We start from the raw sequence: 24,660 nt of genomic DNA on the forward strand, positions 1-24,660 counted from the left end.
AAAATAAAAATGAGTAAAATGTACAATTAAAATAGCTCTAACTTGATCTATTTAAGCAAGCTAATGAAGCTAAAATATGGGACGTAGAATAAAAAACACAGATTTGGCATATGATATCCTAGTTTCTTAAGAAATTTAACTGATGGAAGGCAATCTATAAGAAGGCTGAAAAAATATAAAGTAGAGAAACATGGCAGCCAAGGGAATAATGATTTAGAACATATCTTCTATGCAAGAATGCATAGAGGGGATGGAGGCCTACCATAAACTGTGTAACTTTAAAAGAACAAGAAAAAGAGGAGGTGAAAAGTTTACATAAAGCTGGGAAAGAGATCCAATTAAGACAGGGCATCGTAAAGCATTTAAGGGTGAAATGGTTTCTCTCTTTTTTTTTTTTGGCACATCTCCAGCACCTAACATAGAGTACATGTTTAATGATAGCTTGACTGTGATATTTCTATACCCTCTACAAGTCTGTAAAAATGCTTTCATTTATCCCTTTGCCCCCAAGCATTTCTTCTCCCTCTACCTCTGCTTCCTCTCCTCTAATTACCTTGCATTACAGTATTATCTGTGTATGCACACAGATAATATGTGTATTATCTGTTCCATTAGAATACAAGCTCCTTAAGGGCAACAACTATTTTGTGTTTGTTTTTCTATCTCTAGCACTCAGCAAATATTTAAGTATTTAATGAATTGGTTTGCATTTGGGGGTCAGGATCTCAATTCTAGATGTTTGCTATGCCATTATAATTTCTATTCCTTTTTCCTCTTAACAATTCAGTGTAAGGAAGTATCTAAAGTAAATTTCTCCTTTTCCCCATATTGCTCACAGAACATTATCTGGAGGCCAAATACCAGCGAGTGAGTTGAGATAAATGGACCACTAGAAGTCAAGAACCAATAAGACAGGAAACAATGCACAGGCACTGCCCCTGGGCAGCCCAGGCATATTAAGAAACTATAGTTGGTTTCTGAGATGTGATGTGTGAGAGTTAGTGGGTGAAAAAAAAAAACTTATAAGTTGAGAGCAGGAAGAAGTTGGGGTCTTTGGTGTACACATGGAGCAGCAGAGAGGACCCTTGCTAGGTTGTAACTAGAGGCCCATAATGGCAGCTGCAGATTAGAAAGGTTAAGTACCTCTCTCCTACTTTTTCCTCTCACCACCATCACCACCAGCACCATCATCACTATTACTACTACTACTACTACTACTACTACTACTACTACTACTACTACTACTACTACTACTACTACTACTACTACTACTACTTTTGATTTAATAAAGTTATTAAATTACAGCCAGCCTCATAATTTTAAATATTGCAGAGCTAGAAGGGTTTTAGAGACTTTCTATCTTTCCATCACCTTCACTGATTAAATGAAGAAAACTGAGGCTTCCAAGGATTCACCTGCTCAAGATCACAATGGGGGAAGTCAATATTTAAATCTAGGTTGCCCAACTCCAGATCCAGTATCCTGCCATCTCAACTACCTCTATTGCCAGATTACATCTAATATTTTTCAAAATAGCACCTGATTGTCCTTTTACATCCAATAACACATTTTTGAATGGAAAGAGACAAAGATTTCAACTCAAAACCTTGTATTCTCTAATATCCAAAACAGCATATGCATGTGTAGGAACCAAACCCCACTTCTCTCCTTCCTCTTCAGACATCACTCCAGTAGCTGTGGTGATAAGAACATCCCCTTTGTGAAATCTGGAAGAGCATCAAAAGGGGAGGTGATTAAGGGAAATCACACAAAAATTAAAGACTATCCTATTTGTCTAACAACAAGAAGACCCCACAAATTTAGAACTGCCATAAAATCTTTTCTAAAAATGCATAAAAAATGGTAAAGACATCTCTAGAGGTAATAGTCTAATGCAATTCTAATGTAAAGCAGAACACAATCTTCAGAGTTCACTTCAATTCCACTAACATTAAAGACCTCAGTTTTGAGAAGCAGTGTGATGTAGTAGAAAGAATGCTGCTCTTGGTAACAGAAAGCCTGCATTTGAATCCCACCTCTAACACTTCCTTGGGGGCCAACATTTAATGTCTCTGCACCAATGTTTCCTCTTCTCTAAAATGGAGCTCATATTTGCACCTACATATTGGCTCAGTGTGAGGAGAGCCTTCTATAAATCAAGATATAGATAGTGACTGAATCAAAGCAGAAGAGTGGCTTAGAAATCATCTAGTCAAATCTCTCCTTTCATAGATGACTCAAGGTCAAAAGAAGGTAAAGCAACTGGCTCCATGCTCTAACACATTTTCTAAAACTAAAGCCTTTCTCTTATACTGTTCTATCTGTTTTATGATCTTAACTGTATCAAGATTACAAGAACTGTCATCTTTTAAGGAAAGCCAAATCTAAATGTCAAATATTCAAAAGTTTTACATATAAGGATGAAGGTGTCAATTACTAAATATACCTTGAAAAAAGATGCCAATATTTCATATCTATCATCTTACTTTCTTAGATTTCAATTTTGAATGCACATCACTGTTATCAGCTCTCAGTTACCCATATGGAGATTATGAATTTGGGGAATAAGGACAATTTAAAAACTTAATATTCCTTCTGGTATTAATCTGCTCTAGACCTCATCTTCTCAATGTATCCCTCCTCTCAAAAAAAAAATCACCCCCAAATAAAACAATATGTGTTTATACTAATTTTATTATTTATTTTTTAATACTAATATGCTTATCAAAACAATTTGGAAGAAAATATTCAGAAGAAAAAAATTAAAATACATTCTGCTAAAAAGACTTTTGGATTTGTGCTATTGTTTCCTTCTATTTGTGAGGGAAGTTAAAATTTAACCACAGACCCTGCATAGACAATTAAAAATATGACTAGTAAATGTGATGAAAAAACAGGATTTGAACTTGTCTCAATTACACTTTAAGAAGCTCCTATTACTCTGAAAAGAGAAGGAAAAAGTAACTAACCTTTGGTAAAGCATTCTGAAAGAGCTCTCTTTATTGAAATTTTGACTGTCTGAATGCATAGCAATCCTTTCTGGTATCCATCCTGTAAGTGCATGGAGATCAATGTTCTGTAAAAGAAGCATATTTCAGGGATTGTTAAAAGATATAAAAGTCCTTAGTCAATTTGAAAGCTAGTTTATTAATCTGTTCTTTAAAAAATAAAGAGAACTATAAATGTTATTCAGCTGTCACAGTATTTCATTCTTTAATTCACTTTGAAAATTCAGTTTCTTGTCTCACTTCCCACATTGCCCTTTCTGACTCTGAATGAAAGTAGGAACAACTACATGAATAAATGATTTAAAACAATGTACAAAAGTTAAAGAAATTTCCTCAAAACTATATATCCCAATAAGCTGTTTCAGACAAATTGGCTTAATAAATTTTATTAATGTTGTGAGAACTTGGCTGAATTTTCTTTTTGGGAGAGAAACAAATGCCTTTCTGGGTATCTATTTTCTCATCTGTAAAATGGAGAGTGTTGGACTTGATTTACTTAGAAGATTCCTCCCAGTACTGGTTCCTAAATCTAGAAAATGGTCTCAGTTTTCTGACTTGCTATCTGAGCTTACTAGCTGAATCATGCTGGTACAGAAAGATCCATGGGATCGTGAAAATCTGGCTGGGGCAGAATGTGAGTCTCCCATGTACTGTATCATACAACTCTTAAGAATGGAAAGCAACTATGAAAGGAAGACTAGTATCAAATGGGAAAACTCAAGTATACAAATAATTATGGATCTACAGTGGGAGAAAATGATCATTTTGTTAAATAGTAAAAGGCCAAGAATGATTTCTTTCCCTGGATATATCAACAATACTCTCCCCCTACAAGGACAGGTCTTTAAAAATAATCTTGAGTGTATGTTCTCCTTCCTGGCTTTGGTGGGTATGAGGTAAATGGGAACATAATAAGAGTAGAGCATTAGCATTATCTGGTATGATATACCCTAGCTATGAAATCCTAATTTCCTACCCCTCAAGAAGCATTTGTTAAGTTCCTATTATGTACCACATGTTATGCTTACATGGGGTAGGGTACCAGGGCTGATCTGAGAATGCAAAGAAAGGCAAAAAACAATACTCACCCTCAAGGAGCTCCCAGTATAATGGAAGACACAACATGAAAAAAGCTATGTACAAACAAGACACACAGAAGATAACCCCCAAGGGATGGCACTAGCCTTAATGGGGATCATGAAAGGAAGGTTTTTTTGCAAAAGGTGGGACTTTAGCTGGGACTTGAAGGAAACCAGAGAAGCCGTTAGGTGGAGATGAGGGATAGACATGGAGAACAGAAGGTAAAAATGCCCAGAGTTGGAAGATGAAATGCCTGTTCTGAAGAACTGTAAGGAGGCCAGTCACCGGATCACAAAGTACACCAATACTCTATTCAAATCAGTCTCCTTGCTGTCTCACACTATAATCATTTATACACTCATGCATTTAGTCATGCATTTCCCCCTCAATTAGGCCTTTTTGCCTATCCATAGCCTAGCTATTCCTTCAAGGACCAAGCTAAATATTGCCTTTACTGAGGATTACCTTATGGCTCCAGAATGCAATTTTTTTTAAGGCTACTTTTGCACTTACTATCTGAAATATATAATTATGATTATATTACTGGGGCAGTTAGGTAGTAAAGTGGACAGTGTCAGGCCCAGAGATAGGAGATCCTGGGTTCAAATCTGGCCTCAGACACTTCCTAGCTATGCGACCCTAGGAAGTCACTTAACTCATTTTACTTAACTTAGACCACTGCCTCGTCTGTCCTTAGGATGGATTCTAAGACAGATGGTAAGGTTTTCAAACTTACAAACTGTAATATTACCTTATTATTTAACTGTTATGTACTACACAATTTAGAACTTTTAAGGATTTATCTATAATGTTGACAATGTAGAGAATATTGTCCAATTCTTGTTTCTTGCAGGCACATTTCTTCTCCCCAATTTCTCCATTAGATCTCCCTGTGGCAACACTCTCTATGACTAATCAGAGTACAGTTCCAAGTACATGGTAGGTCCATAATAAACATTTTTTGGATGATTGCATATTAAAGAGAAGGCACTAAGGAAAGGGAATGTAATAGGGAATGTTATTCTTCTTATTTAGGACACAAATGGTTTTGTCCCACTCTATTTCTTATCCTGTGGCTTTTGGTAATAGTGAACCTCTCTGAATGCATTCAGGCTGGTTAATGGAGAAGAGATGGTGAGTCTGCCTCCAGACTATACGGAAACTTTTCTGAGCATGGCAGGCTGTCAGCTGGAGCTAGTTTTCTTCTAGCACAGTCAGGTCCACAAAACCAGCAGGCAGAATAAGACAAATGAATGCCTTTTAAAAAAGGATTAGCCAGGAATCTTCCAGGCTAATTTTATTTGATATTTGAATATTTTCATTAAATGCTACTGAACTTCTAGCTTCTTTTCTGTCAAATCTATAGTACAAGTATAACAGAGCCTATGATTAAATTGTTTTAAATTGCTACAGTAAAATCTTAAGTTTATTACTTTAAAATGATATTCAAAAATTATGTTTTATATAGAAAGGCAATGTTCTCTTTAATCGGAGCAGTCTATAAGAGCTGAAGATTCAGCTGCTAAGAGAAGTTGCATCTAGAAGATGAATCAGAATTTCTAAACATAGACTAACTCAGGAGTACAGCCAAAGATTCCCATTGGCAAAGCCAACTTTCTTTAATAATAACTAGGAAAAAATTTTTTTCACTCATATCAGACTCTTCATGACCCCTGTGGGGGTTTTCTTGGCAAAGATGATGGGATGCCATTTCCTCTTCCAATTCATTTTATAAATGAGAAACTAAGGCAAACAGTGACTTGCCTAGGGTCACACAGCTCTATGTATCTGAACTTAGGTCTTCCTGACTTCAGGAAGTGCTCTATCCACCGTGCCACATAGGTAGGTAGGTGGCATAATGGACAGAGTACCAGGCCAAGAGTCAGGAAGATTCCTTTTCTTGTAAAATCAGAGGGCCAGATTAGTTTATATCTCTGGTTCTTTTCAACTCTAAATCTCTGTTCTACGAGTGATGATCAATCTTCAACATAATCCTGGTTTTCTCTCCATAAGAAAAAGCAAACTCCTAATTCCATACAAGTGCTAAAAACATGAAATCTGCCTAAATGCTTTCTTAATTGGGAGAGCAATTTTCTGTCAAACCTATACAGAAAGTCATAGTCTTTTAATCTGAACATAAGGAAAAAGAAATTGTATTTATGTGGTACTATAAGAGCCAAAGAAACAAAATTTATTTATTTTTTCAATTTTGGATCTATATCCATATGCTATCATAATAGAAGGGAATTTGAATTCTTAAAATAATTTATGCTGCTTTTCTGTGGTTAAATAGTGTTTTACTTCCAATCTTTCCTTAAATGAAAAACTTCCTTTAAAGCCTTCCAAATTGGAAGAAAATGATACTCAAATATTCTGTGTTTAGAATTGTGCTTCCAAACCATTTGATACTTACTGAATTGGATCCTGGAAAATCATATCCTCCCATGACTTTCATGTATGCCTTTTCTATTAGAGACACCCACAATTCACTTTTGTTGTTAGAGTAAGAACAGAGGAGTTCTCCATTGCGATCAACAGGTAACTGGTCATCTATTATCACCTTGGAAGAGAAAACAAAATTAATTTTACATTTATAGTTGGGCAAAATATATTTTAAAAAATCTATTTCATCAAGAAATATTGTGTGATTGTCCAATCAATTAAATATCACAGAGCTATTATCATGACAATTCACAAGATTCCTGGAAATAGCATTTTATGTCAAATACAGAAAAGGACAGTTTTGAAAAATCAACAATTACTTCCTGTTGCATCAATCACACAAAATAAACCTTTATGTGCTATGAAAATTAAATGAAAGAAACATATTATTCAAGGTTGAAAAATGAATAACATTCCTTCTATTAAATACACTTAACCAATGGGTAAAAATCTTAACAATATAACATCATTTCTAGTTCAATTTATAAAATAATTTGGAAAGCATTAATATAAAAATTACTTTTATATAATAATATTATTATACACTAAGATGCTTTTAAGAAATCTGTCAACTCATCTCATAATCCAAATAGAGAAATTGTTCGTTATGAGAGTTCTGAATAACATACCTCAATCTCTAAATGAGATTGAAAAAAAATTTTAGAAGATTAAAAAAATTAACAGAAATCTCCTTTCTCTCCCTTTTATTCCCTTTGGGGGAATGGGAATAGGGTGCAGTTAGGAAGAAAAACAAATTCCCTGTAACAAATATGCAAGGTAAGTAAAAAAAATTTCATGGTCAAATATGTGTCTCATTCTGCACCCTGTATCCATCAACTGACTCTCTGCCAGGTTGGGTAGTCTGCCTCACTCCTTTGGCATAAGGGATGGTCAATGTATTAAACACAGTTCTTACAGTTTTCCAAGTTGTCTTTACAGTATTGTTGCAAATATAAAAGTTATTATTTCCTTCATCAGTGTATCATATTAATGTTAGAGTATACACTGTTCTCCTGGCTCTTCTCAGTTCTCTCTGTATTAGCCTTTCCATGTTTCTCTGAAAACATCTATTTCCTCATTTCTTATGGCAATAGAATATTCTATTACATTTATATACCATGGTTTGTTCTGCCATTTCCCAATTAAAGTGCATCCCTTAATTTCCAGCCTCCTCAACAATTCTTGCTATATTTTTATTTACATTTAAAAATAGAACCTTTTGCTTTTTTCTTTGGATTCTTTTGTGTATATTCCTAGGAGTGGTATTTTAGCACTAGGGGTCTAGTTCTAAAAAAATAAATAAAACATAGCTTTAGAGATTTCTAAAACCAAATTGGTCTTTCCCAACTGCCAAACAGATTTGAGGTGCTAGTCACAGACAGAATGATCTGGCCAACCTCAAATGTAGATAGAAAAAAATATATTTTGAATAATGCCTTCTGTTTGTACTTCATAGTAATTTCTGGATATGGAGGTCACCTTCCTTATATAACTGAACCCACTCTTGAAACAAAGAAAAATGTTGAGGCAAAACTATGCTATGGTATCCAACACTGCTCTGGCAGGTCCTTGTCCCTCTGGCAAAAGGGAAATGAGGCTTATTTCAAGATCTTTTTTTTTTAGTTCAGAAAGGAGTATGTTAATTGAGGAGGTCCTAGCATGTCGTGGTAAGATGCTTAAAAGAAAATAAGCAATAGACTGAGTCAAGGCCAGCAGAGGAATCATTGCAAGTGAAGTTTTGGTAACTGGACTGGTGCTTCAGGTGATTCTGAAGAAAGATGGTTTAGATCAGTGGTTCCCAAACTTTGTTCTACCACTCCCTTTCCAGAAAAAAATATTACTTAGACCCCTGGAAATTAATTTTAAAAAATTTTTAATAGCAATTAATAGGAAAGATAAATGCACCTGTGGCCATCACCACCCACCAGGGGGCGGTGGTGCCCACTTTGGGAATCACTGGTTTAGATTGAGGCTCAAGGAGTACATATGACCAAGATTCTGGTCTCAAGGATCCAGGAAGGATGGAAGAGAAATAGTTTAGTCCGTCATTAAAGGGTGGAAGTCAAAGAACTAGTTCAACCTTTTTTTTTTTTTTAAAACATGCTTATTACAGTAAGTGCAAGGTACTGTCCATGGTTCTGGATATAGAAAGTCTTAATGAGGAGAGCCCTTTCAAGAGGTTGTTAATATTTTAAGGGTCTGTGTGTCTGTCTGCCTCTCTTTCAACCCTTACCTTCTCTTTTAGAATTAATACTATGTGGTGGTTTCAAGGCAGAAGAGTGGTAGGGGCTGGTTAATGGGGTTAGGTAATTTGCCCAGAGTCACATGTATGAGGTTAGATTTCGGCCCAAGACTTTCACTTCTTTAAGCCTGGCTCTCTATCTATTGAGCCACCAAGTTGACCCCTCAATGGATATTTTTAAAGCAATAACAAAGGAATGTAATCTGAAAGTTCATTTAAGCACTAGTATACCAGGACATTATTAGGACTCAAATGTTATTTCAAATATTTCATATAAAAGTTTTTGTAATTAACTGGAATTTTTTTCTGAAAATATCTTTTAAAAAATGGATTTTAATTATCCTAATTTTATTTTTAGCTACTAAGACAGATTGAAGTTAGTGTCAAGAACTTATATTCTACTCATAACTTAAGTTACTGTACTCTATAATATTTTAAAAGTCATGTTCAAGATGCTCTTTTTTTATCATCTTAGGAACTTTAAAAGAAAGTAAAAAAAAATAACAATGCATTCATTATCCAGCATTAACTTAAAATTAAAATACACTTACTTTTCTTGGAACACCATTAATGTGAAGCTTTACCATATATTTTCCACATGGATTATACTCCGGTTCACCTTTCTTGTTCTGAGGGTAAATTATACTTTTGCAAAGATAAAAAGATCATATATTGAAATTTGACAGATAGCATAACATGCTCTAGTATATGATAAAATATTTTTAGATATCACAGTTCCCATTTCCTTTGGCATTTTTATAAAATTAAGACATTGTAAAAGGTTTCACATAAATAAGCACATAAAAGGCTAATTTCAGATTTCTGAATTAGTCCACAAGAATTAAGTACTTACTAGATACCAAGCACAGGATAGAAAGGAAAGTTAACAGTCTTTATTCTTGAGGAGCTTCTATTCCAGTTGGGAAGACAATATGTAAATAACTAGGTACATACAAGGTACACAGAGAATAGATGGAAGGAAACCTTCCAAGGGAAAGCTTTGGCAGCATTTAGGGGCTTTGAGAATGGCTTTCTGCAGAAGGCTGTCATTGCTGGCTTGTTAAGTGCACAGAGGGAAATGAAGTTTAAGAAAATTATGTATGCCAAAGAAATTTATATATGACCCTGGAGATAACAGTTAGCCACTGGAGTTTACTGAATGGTGGAAGGAGGGTATGCCATGGTCAAGGTTGTACTTTGGGAAAATCAATTTAATAGCTATTTGGACCAGAATAGGGAGACCAGGCAGGGAGATGATTAGGAGGTTACTGTCTCCTAGTGATTACACAATTCATGTAATAGGTGATGAGGGCCTGAATCATGGTGGTGGCAGTGTGAGGGAAGGGACAGATAGAAGAAGTGCTTTGAAGGTAGAAATGACAAGATTTGGATATGTAGAGTAAGAAGAGCTAAGAATAACACTGAAGTTTCAAACCTGGGTGAGGTCTGAAATCCAGAAAATGGCTATGCCTTTGATTAGTATGTACTAATTAGAATTAATATAAATCCATACTAGAAACAAACACATAAGAACTGCTAAGTATATTTCACAGTATTCTGAAAACCATCCAATGGATTTTTTCAGACACTATCCAAGAAACTATGAAAAATAATAACATTTCCTGGCCTTAAAGGAAATCCTCTGCCTACTCCAATCAGGAAGGAAAAGGAGAACATTTTAATCATCACAGCTAAGGTTGAGATGAGAAAAGATTTTTAGGTCTTTTATTCAAGGTCAATTTATGCAGGGTGGCAGGGAAGGATTGTTTTTAGCTGTCCTTAAAGGATAAGTTGCAAACTCCTCAGTTCTCAGGTCAAGTGCCCCCTCCACAACTCCATTTGATCTAACCAACCTTTCTAGACTGGTTTTCCCATTACCCCTTTTTTCACATTCCATATTCCAACTATATTAGACTACTACCTATTCAGTGACTTTTATAAATTTTAGCCAAATTGAGTCAACCTAAAATATTTTTTAAAAATTATGTGAAATATTTTAATGTGGTTTTATATTTAATTTTAAATCCATTACAGGTCCTAAGTTTTTGGACTTAAACTTGCTCTGAAGGGGACCAACATTCATCATAATGTGGCTTATGTGTCCTGAGAATCAGATGGTGGCAGGCATGGGCTGTTTTCGTTTCAGATGAATATTTTCTAATGGAGCTACAAGACAGGAGTTCTACTTTAAAGTGAGACTAGAACACCAGATACTTCCTGACCCCCTAGATCCAGACAGATTCACTCCTGCCTCCACTCTTAATGCCCGTGCCTTTGCAGTAACTGGCTAAGGAAGTTATTACTATCACTTGCACAATGAGGCCCCATCAACTAGTTCTTCATTCAATGTCAGGCAAATGCCCATCTCCTGCTTTTCCTTATTTTGTGATTCAGAGTTGACCTATGCCAAAGATCTTCCCTCTCATTCTTATCATCACAAGTCTACCTCTCCTCCCCTATTCCACAGCTCAAAACCTGCCACCATGCCTAGAAACATACTCAGGTCTCCAGGTGTTTCTTTTTTAACCCTTACCTTCTGTCTTAAAATTAATACTAAATATTTGTTCCAACGTAAAAGACAGGTAAGGGTTAGGCAATAGGGAGTAAGTGACTTGCAAATGGTCCCACAGCTAGGAAGTGTCTGAGTCCAGATTTAAACCCAAGACCTCCCAGGTTCCAGGTTTGACTCTTTAACCATGGAATTACCTCGCTGTCCTTCTCTGTGTTTCTTTAAAGAAAATGACTTCAGTCTGTCATTCCCAAGCTAATAACCTACATCCTGTTTCCCTTTTACAAGCAAACTCCTAGAAAAAAAAACCCTCTAGGTTGGTTGCCTCCATTTTCTCACCTGTTTCACTTCTTTGTAATCTGGCCTCACTTAAATGAAATGATCTTTTCACCGCTACCAATACCAACTACTGAATCCTTCACTGTCTATACCTGATATCTCTGGCAGTCTTGTCAATTCTATGCCCATAACTTCAAAACATGCACTCTGTTCTCTATTATCAGTGTATTACACTGGTTCAGGTCTTCATTACTTCTCATCTCTGAATGATGTCTCTGCTTCTAGTTCTCTGTCTCCTACTGTCTTCTATAAAGTTACCAAACCGATATTCCAAAAGTACAAGAAGCTCCAGTGGTTCCCTATTGCCTCTAGGATAAAATGCAAGCTGAGACCTTGCCTTGAAAGCTTTACAAATACAGCTCCGACCCACTTTTACAGGTTTATTTTATATTGCTCCTTCTTAGACACAATTTCTAACCAAGCTGGACTGCCAGGTGTTTCCTAACCTTCCCAGGCCATCTCCTGCTTTTACAGGGGCTGTCCCTCATGCCTAGACTGCCCTCCTTCTTCATCTCAGCCATCTCCCTGTCCCTTAAAGGCCAGTTTAGGAGCTGTCTGCTATGTGAAGCCTTTCTTGGTTCTTCTCCTGAAACCACTTGGTCTGTATGTTATATCCCCATGGTAGAATGTAAGCTTCTTTAAAGTAGAGATTTTTTTTGACTCTGTCTCATGGTGCACATGGCTTAGAAAAATGTCTTTTTGAACTCAATTTTATAATTTCTGAATCAGAAGATTTTGTAATTTATCAAGTAAAGAGTTTAATAATATTGTGGTAAAATTTAAAATTGTATAATAATCTTGTTTTCTTCCACCAAGTTCACAATGTCATTGTTAGAAAAAAAAGAATTACATGTGTAACATTAATTTATATATACATATATATATGTGCACTTATTTGTATGTTTAGCATGTTTTCAAGATAATTTGCCATATTTTCCAATTTAAAAAGAATCTGCTAGCCCTCCAGAAAAAGATCATATGTAGCATTATCATTCAGTGCTGGCTCTTTCTCAATAGACGCTCCCTAAGTAAACTACTTTGAAATGAGACTTACAAATAATAATTCTTATATAAGAAGGAGAATTATTTACCTTGTAATTAATTTCTTATTATACCGTCTTTCATAAGCTGCACTGATAGCTAGCGATGCCACAAACGAGCAATCTGATACTATTGTCTAGTGATAAAAGAAAAATATTAAAATATTAGTACATATTTGTCCGACTTGAAAACAATTCTATAACAAAGCTACTTGTTATACCCATCAATCTTTTTTTCTACAACTCTGACCTTCTGTCTTATTAAGTATTAGTTCCAAGGCAGAAGAGCATTAAGAGCCAGGTAATGGGTATTAAGTGACTTGCCCAGGGTCACACAGCTAGGAAGTGTCTGAGGCCACATTTAAACTCAGGACCTCCCATCTCCAGACCTGGCTCTCTATATCCACTAAGCCACCCTTTATCAATATTTTTTTCTGTTAAGAGTATTAACTAAGATTTTATGAGGAAACAACATAAATCCATCAAAAACAGGATAGGAAAATTAAATCAATCCTCAAATGCTTTATGGAAGTTATTTCAGAACAAATACAAATAGATAGCATAACAAGACATTAATGGATTTTAAAAACTGCAGCAGAAACCATACCTACACAAGAACACTAAATACTCAGTTCTATCAAAGCAATATGATCGTGCAATCAAATGCAAATGCATTTTTCCTTTTCATTTTGTCAAAGATGGAACTCAAATTCTCACATTACTTAATTTTAATTTTAACATTATGCAAATCAGAAAATAGAGGAAAAAGTAAAATTGAGAAATTGAAAAGTTTGTGGCCTGAAATTTGTTGTAAAACCAATATTTTAATGGAAACAAAATTTTCAAAGAAATATAGTATTTGCAGTATCTTATAACTTGCATTATAGCAATTCCAAGACAGTTTGGGTTCAAAGTCCTGGAAAGGTAAGTTGGAGCCAAATTATTGAGCACATCTGCTTTTAACAAACACAGCTGCTGTGTGACCTTGGGCAAATCCCTAAACTCTCAGTGTCCTCAGACAACTTTTTTTTTTTTAAACTTCACCTTCCATCTTAGATTCAATAGGCAGAAGAATAGGAAGGGCTAAGCAATGGAGGTTAAATGACTTGCCCAGAGTCACATAGCCAGGAAGTATCTAAGGCTGCATTTGAACCTAGGACCTCTCATCTCTAGGCCTGCCCAGGCAATTTTTTAAGAATACAAATTATACATGAATTATTGATATGCATTGATAAATAGAGCTTCCACAAAGTTTCCTATGATGATGAAATCACAATTGTTCTCATCCCCCAAATCGTTCCCATCTCCCAAAATCTGAACATGCAATGAAAACCTAAGAAAACTTTAAATAAAGTAGAAGTTATTATTTTAAGTTCTACCTGTTTTATGCTGAAACTGGATACAGTATAAATCATTGTAGGATTGTTGGTGAGATCATCTGGACGAACCCATTTAGAAAATATTGCCTTTTGTTTTGGTGATAATGGTAGCTTACCAAATTTATCACTGAAATATAGGGGAAAAAGTTAGTCTCAAAGGAATCAATACTTTTGAAATTAACTTTCTTGGCAAAAAGTTCATTTTTCACTAGGTAATATAAACTACCAAAATAAATCCTGAGAAGCAGAATGGCATTATGGATAGGGTGTGTTGGGTTCAAGGTTTATCTCTGCTACAGAGCATGGGCAAAAGGAATATGTCAGTACCACTGCAGGTTAAGATCCAAACCAATCAAAATAAACACTTCCTCTGTTAGCACATGCAGCCTCTCCACCTGCCAACGCCACTACAAGGGAGATGATGGCATTGCTCTTCTCTGCCCAGCTCAGATTCATCTGGAGCTCACACTCAGTCTTGTGGTAAGCTGGAAAGCATTGAAGGACAGTCAAGAAAGGAGAGGGCTAGGAGATCAGGCTATATACACCCCAGGAGGAGGCACTGGGAACGGTAGGTGCAGGGACACAGGAAGTTCAGGCCAGCTATTTCGATTACCTGAAAGACTGTTACATGGAAAAGGGAATAGGCTTGCGCTGTCTCTCCCCAGAGTACCAAAATAGGAGCGATTGTGAGTGATACAAAGGGAGTCTAGGCTTTAAGTTAGGAAAAACTTCCTAGGGAAGGGGTATATCCCAGGATAAGAGTGGGCTGCTTTGGGAAAGAGGGGCTTCCTTCCTCCTCACTGGAGGTCTTGGAGTGAAATCTGGGTGACCACTAGGAGGTGATGCTGTAGAGTGGAGGCTTGTCCAGGGATGAGCTAGACTAGAACTCTTCTGAGGTTAGCTCCAATTCAGGTTCTACAATTATGTGACTAGATCAATCTCTTAGCTGTTGGAGGGAGGAGAACTACACAGAGAGAAGAATAAGACTCTGAAGGAGTTAGAAAGTGAATCTCTGGACTCCTCTTGCATGTCTCCAATTTTCTCTTGTCCTTCTGTCCCAATCTTTTTTTTTTTTTAAATTTTATTGAATGGTTTTTGATTTCTTTTTCCTGTTTACTTTTTTTTTTTTAAACCCTTGTACTTCGGTGTATTGTCTCATAGGTGGAAGATTGGTAAGGGTGGGCAATGGGGGTCAAGTGACTTGGCCAGGGTCACACAGCTGGGAAGTGGCTGAGGCCGGGTTTGAACCTAGGACCTACTGTCTCTAGGCCTGACTCTCACTCCACTGAGCTACCCAGCTGCCCCCCTGTCCCAATCTTTTTAATCAGACCCCCTCTTAGGACCCAATTATTCTTTTGAATTTAAATTTAAATTTTATGAATTAAACAAATGGGTATGTCAGAGCACTAGGAAAAATACGTTATTAATAAAGTAATCTTGGGAGTCAAAATTCAGTAAAAAGTACTTACGAAAATGGCACCGGAAAGGCAAAGCGTTCTCTCAAGTCAACATTCATGAAAGGAACATATTCGATACCATTTATTCTAGATGTCTTTCTATAGGAAAACAAAAGTTCTGTTGGACTACAAAAGTCTAAAATTGTGGTCTATTTTATAATATAATCCTGATAAATTATTAAAACTTGGGAGTGATATGAGCTACGTAACAATAAAATCTATTAGTTTCTTAAGAACTATGAGACTCCTACATTATGCTTATGCCTGTAGCTAGATTGATATTTCACAAAACAATAGTTTATGAGAATTCAAGGGTAATTAACCAGCTTGATTTCTTCCTAGCTCTAAATGACTTAATACTATTAATACCTGTACCTATTTGCACCCAGGAAGACACATAGCTCATCCCGAGTCCAAAAGGAAGACTCCTGATGGATGAGTTCAGTTGGTTATAAATGTTCCATTTTGGTCTTTTTATCCCACAGTACCACTAACATATAGTAGGCACTTAACAAATATTTACTGATTAATAAAAACTCTTCTATAGCTTTATAAAAATTTTGTACAAATACTAATGAATTCAATTGATCAAATGTAGAAGCTATTTAGAACTATTAAAAAAAAAAACTGTTACGATATGCATCTAACCCACCAAAGTGGAAATGAAAATGTTAGTATTGTCTTTAACCTACAGTTTTTGGGATTGTTTGGCAGAATCATTAGCAGACCCAGCTATGTCACAATTTAGAAAGGAAGGGGTCACTTGTTTAATGAACTAAAAGGTATGCTATCATACCAACAGGTGAACCTAAATAATGACGTTTACTATTTCTAAAACAATGAAAAATTATATTAACATGTTTTATTATGGCAAAATTTAGAGCCATAAAATAAGCGGGGGTTTTTTTTTTCATTTTTACAAATATTCTTAGACCCCATGTTTGGTACCAGATTTGAATAATTATTGTAAGTTATTCTTTTTTTTGGTAGATTTGTGCTTACACTGATGTGGTTACACTAAACAGAAAAAAGATCAGAACTGACTAAGGATGGCAGAACTAATAATTCCAAATAAATTTTTTCATGAAGTTTTATACCCTTACACTAAATTCTGAGCACAAATTATCTAATAATCAAATATGTACATGCTCCATTTAAGTATAATTTTTATTTCTTAGTTGTAAAACATTTCTTGACGTACCTGAGCACTTCTATTTCTTCTGCTGTATATCGCTGCCCTTGTGGTTCACTTGACTGCACAGTTCTAATTGTTTGAGGTTTATCATTCAAGGAAAAATCAGGTCCCAGTGGAAAAAATGTTCTGACTGGCTGATTAGCTTTAACTACCGTTGGTTTGTCCTTTTGAGTTGGCTTTGACATAGATTCTTTCAATGCTTCTGCTCTAAAATAGGAGTGAAAACCAGAAAATTCTGTTATAATAATCTCTCTACATCATCCCTTCCTAGAAATAATTAAAAATTAATTTTAGATCCTAAATTCTTAAAAAGTTTATCATCATATAACCTTTTCTATCTTATTGTCCCAGATTCTCAGATTCTCCCATCATGAGCTCTTCATGATGGTTTTGAACATTTCTAGTTACTGGACATACAACTCCCTTTCTCTTCATTTTCCTTTGTTATGATTGCTCTTCAATGTGTATAACATACCATAACATCTACATATATGCTACTTAATCAGAACTAATTTTTTTTTTAAACCCTTACTTCTGTGTATTGGCTCATAGGTAGAAGAGTGGTAAGGGTGGGCAATGGGGGTCAAGTGACTTGCCCAGGGTCACACAGCTGGTAAGTGTCTGAGGCTGGATTTGAACCTAGGACCTCCTGTCTCTAGGCCTTACTCTCAATCCACTTAACTACCCAGCTGCCCAGAACTAGTTCTTAGTAGCCTCGCTCTCCATTTCTAGATTTTTAGTAATAGTTCTGAACTCCATTTAAAATTTTTTTATAAGACAAGGAGAAATAGAAAGGAGGGAATGACTAGCAGTTTAATTATTACAGTGAGTTCTGTTATACTCCAAGAACATTGGGTTATAAGCTATTTTCTAAGAAACAGAATGTAGCTGAAACAGAAACCAAGCAGCCTCAAAATACTAATGAAGAAAATGTTATGGAGATGGGATGGGAGTGAAGAGGGGCTGCTCATAGGACTCTTAAGTGCAGTTACATAATAGCAGCTGAGTTTACATTATAGCAGCTGAGTCAGAATATATAAAATTAAGATTTTGTTTCCAATTCCAATTTGTGAACACTGTAATTTCAAGACCACAATAAAATAGCAATCTGCATTTGAAAAGTGAAGTTAGATAAAACATTCCACTGTAAAATTATAAATGAGAATTTAAAAGGCAGGCCAACAGCTTACCTATCCAGTGCTTGTCGAGCCAATACTTTCAGTTTACTCTGCAAGGCTTGGTCAGAAGTTTCATTAGACTTGAGGGGGGGAAAAGGATAAAATATTGATGAGTCAATTATGATTGTATGAAAAACAATTTTCCTCAGAAACTCTGCTTGATCTGGGATATTTCTAAGGTCATGAATTTGGCATGGCATACTAACAACAATCTGACTTATAAACGCAATTTACAATGAATTTGATTCTTATTAAGTGTGAAAATTACAACTAGAAATAAAACAAGAAAGGAAAAGTAAAGTTGTCATTTTAGAATACTTTCAAAGTTTGCCTACTTACATTTAGGACCCTTAACTTGGAATTGCGCTAATATGGCTATGGGGCTGCAAATATTATAGAAAATAAAGTGTGTACAGTAGGCCCTGTTCCCTTGATATAATACCTCAGGCATCTGTCTAGGTTGAATGGCTCCTGCGAGAACTTCTTCTCAATGTGGTTAATGTCACTGCAGGCACAAGAGATGCCTCTGTTGGACAGAGTCAATCCAGAAGAGTCAATCCAGAGTTCCTACAGTTGTTACCTAACCTCCTCTGCCTAACCCAATGCCATCATATCAACCTATTTTAGGGGTACCGGCCCACTGAAAAATAAACAACAACTGCAAGTGGCATTGGTTATTGTCATATTTTAAACATAAGTAATGTCTACACATTCATAGTACAAACTTCAAAAACTATTAAAGCAATCTCAAGCCACATCTTATGACAAAGGGAATGTGTATGACACGTATGACAAAGGGAAGAAATATAATCACACTTGGTGGAATTACATCATGATGGTGAACTCTTCTACTGAGTTAATTTCAGCTACCAGTATTTAGAAGAGCACTTTTTTAAAAGTAGTACCTGTAGTTTATTTATTGATTTTTAAGAATACTTAATTCTGGATGGCAATTTGGAATTATGCCAAAAGGGCTTTAAAAGACTGTTTGCCTTTTGATCCAGCCATACCACTGCTGGGTTTACACCCAAAAGAAATAAAAAGGAAAAAGATTTGCACAAAAATATTTATAGCTGCACTCTTTGTGGTAGCAAAAAAATTGGAAAATGAGAGAATATCCTTCGATTGGGGAATGGCTGAACAAATTGTGGTATCTGTTTGTGATGGAATACTATTGTGCTCAAAGGAATAATGAACTGGAGGAATTCCATGTGAACTAGAAAGGCCTCCAGGAATTGATGCAAAGCGAAAGGAGTAGAACCAGGAGAACCTTATACACAGAGATGGATACACTGTAGTACAATTGAATGCAATGAACTTCTCTACTAGCAGCAATGCAATGATCCAGGACAATTCTGAAGGACTTATGAGAAAGAACGCTATCCACATCCAGAGGAAGAACTGTGGGAGTAGAAACGCAGAAGAAAAACAACTGCTTGATCACATGGGTCGATGGAGATATGAATTGGGGGGGTAGACTCTAAGTGATCACCCTAGTGCAAATATCAATGATGTGGAAATAAGTCTTGATCAATGACACATGTAAAACTCAGTGGAATTGCTCATTGGTGATGGGAGGGGATGGGAGGTGGGGAGGGAAAGAACATATATCATGTAACCTGGAAAAATATTCTAAATTAGTTAAATAAAAATTTTTGAATTAAAAAAATAAAAAAGAATACTTAAGGGACAGATAGGTGGCTTACTAGATAAAAGAGGCAAGCCAGGAGACAGAAGGTCCTGGATTCAAATGTGGTCTCAGATACTTCCTAGCCGTGTGACACTAGGCAAATCACTTAATCCCACTGCCCAGCTCATATTGCTCTTATATCTTGGAACTGATACATAGTACTGATTCTAAGATGGAAGATAAGGGTTTAAAGAGGGCCTAATGATTCTTTAATGCTACCAAATAAACCATTTTTAGTGGTTATGTTTATATGAAGCAGTGCAAAAAATTAATCACTGACTGAGTCACTTGTCCAATCTCTAATACAGATCAATTAGGAATCTCTGATTTTGAAGGATTTACATTTGAATTCATAGCAAACTTAAAGACCCTGAGGAATAATAAGGTGAAAAAACTTGTACATAATATAGCTTCCATTTACTGCATGGTTTGCAAGGTGCTTTCACACATACAATCACCTTGTTTGACTCTGATAACAAATCTGGAGAGGAAGTAGAGCAGATGTTACTTTGAAAGAGCTGTGATTTAATTGAGATGGATACTCTTTCCACTCATACAGATCATATCCCATTAGGAGTTGGTGAAAACTCATCACTAAGAGTCATCATCCCTATGAGGAGCCCATTTATACTGAGTAAAGCGGGTCCCCTGACAGCAGATATCTCATTCACTGCTTGGCTCTTATGGACAACTTTTCAGTTTGGTAAGACCTGCCAAGGTTTGTACTCTACTGATACAGCTTTTTGGACTATTGTAACCATTTCCATGACACCATTAGTCGACTAAAATTTTCATGAAAGAGGAAAAATCAGCCCCATTTTATAGATAAGGAACTGAAGCTAAATGAAAGTCTAAGTATCTCTGCCAAAATTATATAATAGTTAATACAGGCTAAGCAATTATTAACTGGACATCATGTAGAAAGCTAGTAAGAAATGATGTATTCTACAATTGATGGCAGTTTTTCCAGCCAATCTCTAAGTGTGATTCACTTGTAAGTGGAAGAATTTCTTACCCTAACATAATTCCACCAAATTAACTGCTAGCTTAACATACTGTTTTCAGACAGAGATCCACTGCTTCTGTGTAGAGTTCTATAGCTTCTTCAGCATTGCCTTTATCATCCTCATCAAAGGCCTGTGTCACCAGAAAACGGGCACGTTCCAAATCCAATTGCTGTTTTGGCTTCAAAGGATCACAATTTTGTGACTGAACTAGGATCAAATGAGACAGACATTATTAGGGAGATACTGGAAGGATGGTTAGTAAGAGCACTGTACCTCTGTAATGTTACTTTAGATATTCTTTGTCATACATTTCCCAACTATTCTTCATTTTAAAAAAAGAGCTAAGGGGACTGCTGGGTAGCTCAGTGGATTGAGAGTCAGGCCTAGAGACAGGAGGTCCTAGGTTCAAATCCGGCCTCAGACACTTCCCAGCTATGTGACCCTGGGCAAGTCACTTGACCCCCATTGCCTACCCTTACCACTCTTCCACCTAGGAGCCAATACACAGAAGTTAAGGGTTAAAAAAAAACAACCATAAAACAAAATAAATAAATAAAAAAAGAAGATAGTTAAAAAAATAAAATATAAAAAAGAGCTGGGTAGACTCAGAAAAAATATACTTTAATAACAGAGATTAAATTTGTTTTTTTGATTTAAGTTTAAAACTTGGAGAAAAAAAAAGATTCAACTTCTTTTCTAATTCTACACTGTAAATTCCAGTTTTATTTGTGACAGATGAACTGAAAAACCCATTTACTTCCATAATTTTTTCTCTTCAAGTTCCCTGTCTCTTAGCACACTTCAACTACCAACCTAAATTTTGCAAACAAGATTTTTTTCCTTGCCACAGAATCTCCCCCTCAGAAAGAATGCTTTTATCAGTAATAAGTAAATAGTGGCTCAAAACTCTTCCTAGTCAGGTCTCTTATTCTACCTTGGAGACCCAGATATCCTGGACTCCTCACTGTTCAACTGTTGTGAGGAAGATTATTATTTAGTTGTTATGTAGGAGACTTAGCAGGAAGGGCTGGAGAATTCCACATGGAATGGGGAAGCAGGAAGTGGCTGGCACTCTCTGAGAAGGACTCCATGGTGGTTGGGACAAGCAGTAACTGATTCTCTGGGAGACCTCAGAGCTAGTGGAGTTGCACCCTGATTCCCTGGGATCCTGGAGTGTGGTGAAGGTTGGAAGCAGAGGACATCTATCCTGCATAACAGCAATGAGTAGGGAGTGATCTGCGATCTGATGGACAGCTTGCAGACTTCCTCTCCCTACTGGGCTACTTTGGACCATCGGTTCTGGAGGAGTTGGTTCCTGGCATCCTGAAAACATCTCTGGACTCTACTGTGAAGATTCCCACTCCAGAACTGTTATTCTCTGGGCCCTGCCTGGCTTAGGTTTTAGATTAGTGTAGATAAGTCCCTTCCCTGACCCTGGGGTTTGCCCCTAGTCTGAAGAGTGTAGTAACCCCCATTCCCATCCTTTATCCCAGTTGTCCCTGATTAAAAGTGTTATAAAACTCTTGCCTGTACTTGCTGGTTTCCATAGGCCTAGACTAGATACTGCAGAGTGGCAGTTGGCAACTGCTACTTCAGTAATAGACACCTCCTTAGCTGTTAAAACCCAGTCTCCCTATTTGTTTGGTCCCTCCTTCTATCACTCCTGTCACCCTCACACCCCATTGTGAACCCACAGATAATATTTAGTTAACTTCCCTGGTAATTCTCCATTACACCTCACACAAGACATATTATCTCCTGACTCTGGGTGTTTTCACTGGTTCTTCCTCATTCTTGGAATTCTCTTTCCTCTTTTCTACCTTCTGGCTTCCTTCAACTTTCAGCTAAAATTCCATCTTCTATAGGAGACCTTTCTTGTTCCCTTTCATTCTAGAGTTTTCCCTCTGAGGTGACCTCCACTTTATCCTATTTTGAGCTTCTCTGTATAGTTGCTGGCACATTGCCTTGTCCATTAGTCTCAGAGCTCCTCGAGAGCAGGGATTGCTTTTTCCTCTGTATTCCCAGCACTTAGCCCAGTGCCTAACACACAATAAGTGCTTAGTGTTTAGGGACTACATGACTAAATTAGATCAGTGCAGCACCTCAGGCTCATTCTTCTTGCCTCTAATGTCCCTAAAGAATAATTTAGGTTTCAGATTTGACTTTTGGGCCAGGAGGGCACACTTATCATCTTTTCCTAGTATTTCTGATTTTTTTGGTGGTCAATCCTAGTGAGGCTGCATCCTCTGTGCAGGGCAGAGTATGCATTCATTGCTTTTTCCTTCTGAGACTAGGCCTACCTTTTTGTCTCAGGGTAGTTCCATGCACAGCCACAGGGCAATCAAGTAACTGCATTCAATTGGAGTTCTGAATTAGTTGGAAGAGATAGGCCAGAAAACTGGCAAACCTCTTAAAGTTATTTGTCACATGACAATAAACCCTTAAGTCCCACTATGAGATTAAAAAAAATTGTAAAACTGTCTCACCTTAGATGTATGTGTTGACAACATTAAGCTACTCTAGTTCCTTTGCTCCCAAATCAAATCCGAGATTTTCTTGTCTATTTGGGGAAAATATTCTAAGGGAATAATAGATTTTTCCTTTTCATATCTCTTCAATTGCTTATATTAAAACTTTTAATAGCAGGTGTTCTTAAACTGTGATCCAAAGATTGGTCCATGGAAGGATTACAGGGAGTCCATGAACTTGGATTGGGGGGGGAGTAAAAAATACATCTAGTATTTGCTAAGCTCTAAGTGAAATCTAGCATTTTCTTTAATTATTTAGAAACATTCTGGGGGGTCTAAAGATGGTACCAGACTGTCAAAAGGGCCCTTGACACAAAAAATGTGAAGACTACTAGAGGTCTGCGCATACTCAGGGTGGTCAAGACAGCTCATGGGATTGGGGGAGGTAGTAATTGGTTTCCTGGTCACTGCTACTGGGACAATACCACTGTATTATCTCTACTCTCACTTAACCTTTCTTCAAATTTTTGCTATTTAATACCTATGGGGAAAAAAGAGTAACTGTACAGAGAAAATTTCTACTCCATTTTCCATTGTGATTTTTATTTATGCTACAAAAAAAAACCTTGCAAATTCCTGAAGTAGAGAGACTATAAAAACAAAATAAAAATAAAATATGAAATAAGGTTCCTGATTACTTGTTATTTTGTGTCTGCAAGGTACATCAATTCCTTCAGATTACACATTATTTACATAGTTGATTATGAATACTAGGCAAAGGGATTATACTTGTTTTAATATGCAAAACTGATAAAAAATATATTTATGGTTAAAAGTAATCTCACTCTTCTAAAAGTTAGGCCAACCTAGAACAGAAAGCCGCCTCCTTCAGGTTTTAACATCTACTTGAACAGTTTTTTCTAGACTATTTACCAGAAGCAAATCCAGCTAAAAGTCATTGGTCAGTGCCTATCATGACTGAACAAGCTCCCTTTTGAAGGCATGCATGCAGGAGTCTGTGTATATATGAATGAATCACATGCTCCAGTGCATTCATGGTTTCACTGATCCAGGCTTTGACTCACTGATAGATCATAACTTACTCCTGTCTACCTTTGCCACAAAGGGCTCTCCCAATAAATGCCAGGTGTTTTTCTTTAGAATCCTGAGGAGACCAAGGAAGCTCATGGGTTTTCTAATGTTTATCTCTTGCTCTTATCATGTGATCAGTTACTTTTTTTTCCCTCAAACATTCCTTTGATGATATCATTTTTTTTTCTGTCTCCTTAGCTCCCTGTTAGACTTCAGACATTACCAGTTGCCTCTCCTTTGCCTTCTGGTAATTCTTTGGAGACTGTGGGATTCCATAAGTCAGAACCATATAAAACACTGGTAACTAGTGCTATTAATAAAAATGAACCAGTGTTCCAAAGAAAAACTTGGGGTCATAAAGAGAACTTGCCCACAGGCAATCTAGCCCACCCATCTCTTTTTAAATTCCAGGCCAAAATCTCTCCTATCTAGGCAGTCTCTCTCCCAGTATATGCAAATATAGATGAATTCTAAAGGTAGTTCACCATTTTACTCTGGATAATAAGCATTCTTCATCCTGGTTTTTACCAGTTA

The 24,660-nt window shown here is 36.5% G+C and overlaps 1 protein-coding gene across 2 annotated transcripts in view; it reads right to left on the reverse strand.

Annotated features, from left to right (window-relative positions):
• Positions 1-24,660, reverse strand: part of CAPN7 (calpain 7) — a 41,760-nt gene that overhangs the window by 11,404 nt on the left and 5,696 nt on the right. Inside the window, exons 3-12 of one of the 2 annotated variants that reach the window (XM_044677420.1) lie at positions 20,616-20,773; positions 17,882-17,949; positions 16,698-16,898; positions 15,509-15,595; positions 14,040-14,166; positions 12,712-12,797; positions 9,324-9,417; positions 6,502-6,648; positions 2,970-3,076; positions 1,607-1,727 (exon numbers count right to left, since the gene is read on the reverse strand). In XM_044677420.1, the coding sequence (XP_044533355.1) occupies positions 1,607-1,727; positions 2,970-3,076; positions 6,502-6,648; positions 9,324-9,417; positions 12,712-12,797; positions 14,040-14,166; positions 15,509-15,595; positions 16,698-16,898; positions 17,882-17,949; positions 20,616-20,773 (1,196 nt within the window). The remainder of the gene's footprint in view (positions 1-1,606; positions 1,728-2,969; positions 3,077-6,501; positions 6,649-9,323; positions 9,418-12,711; positions 12,798-14,039; positions 14,167-15,508; positions 15,596-16,697; positions 16,899-17,881; positions 17,950-20,615; positions 20,774-24,660) is intronic. The other variant, XM_044677421.1, reaches the window with a different exon arrangement.

The sequence above is a fragment of the Gracilinanus agilis genome, chromosome 5, assembly GCF_016433145.1.
Source record: "Gracilinanus agilis isolate LMUSP501 chromosome 5, AgileGrace, whole genome shotgun sequence".
Taxonomy (NCBI): Eukaryota; Metazoa; Chordata; class Mammalia; order Didelphimorphia; family Didelphidae; genus Gracilinanus; species Gracilinanus agilis.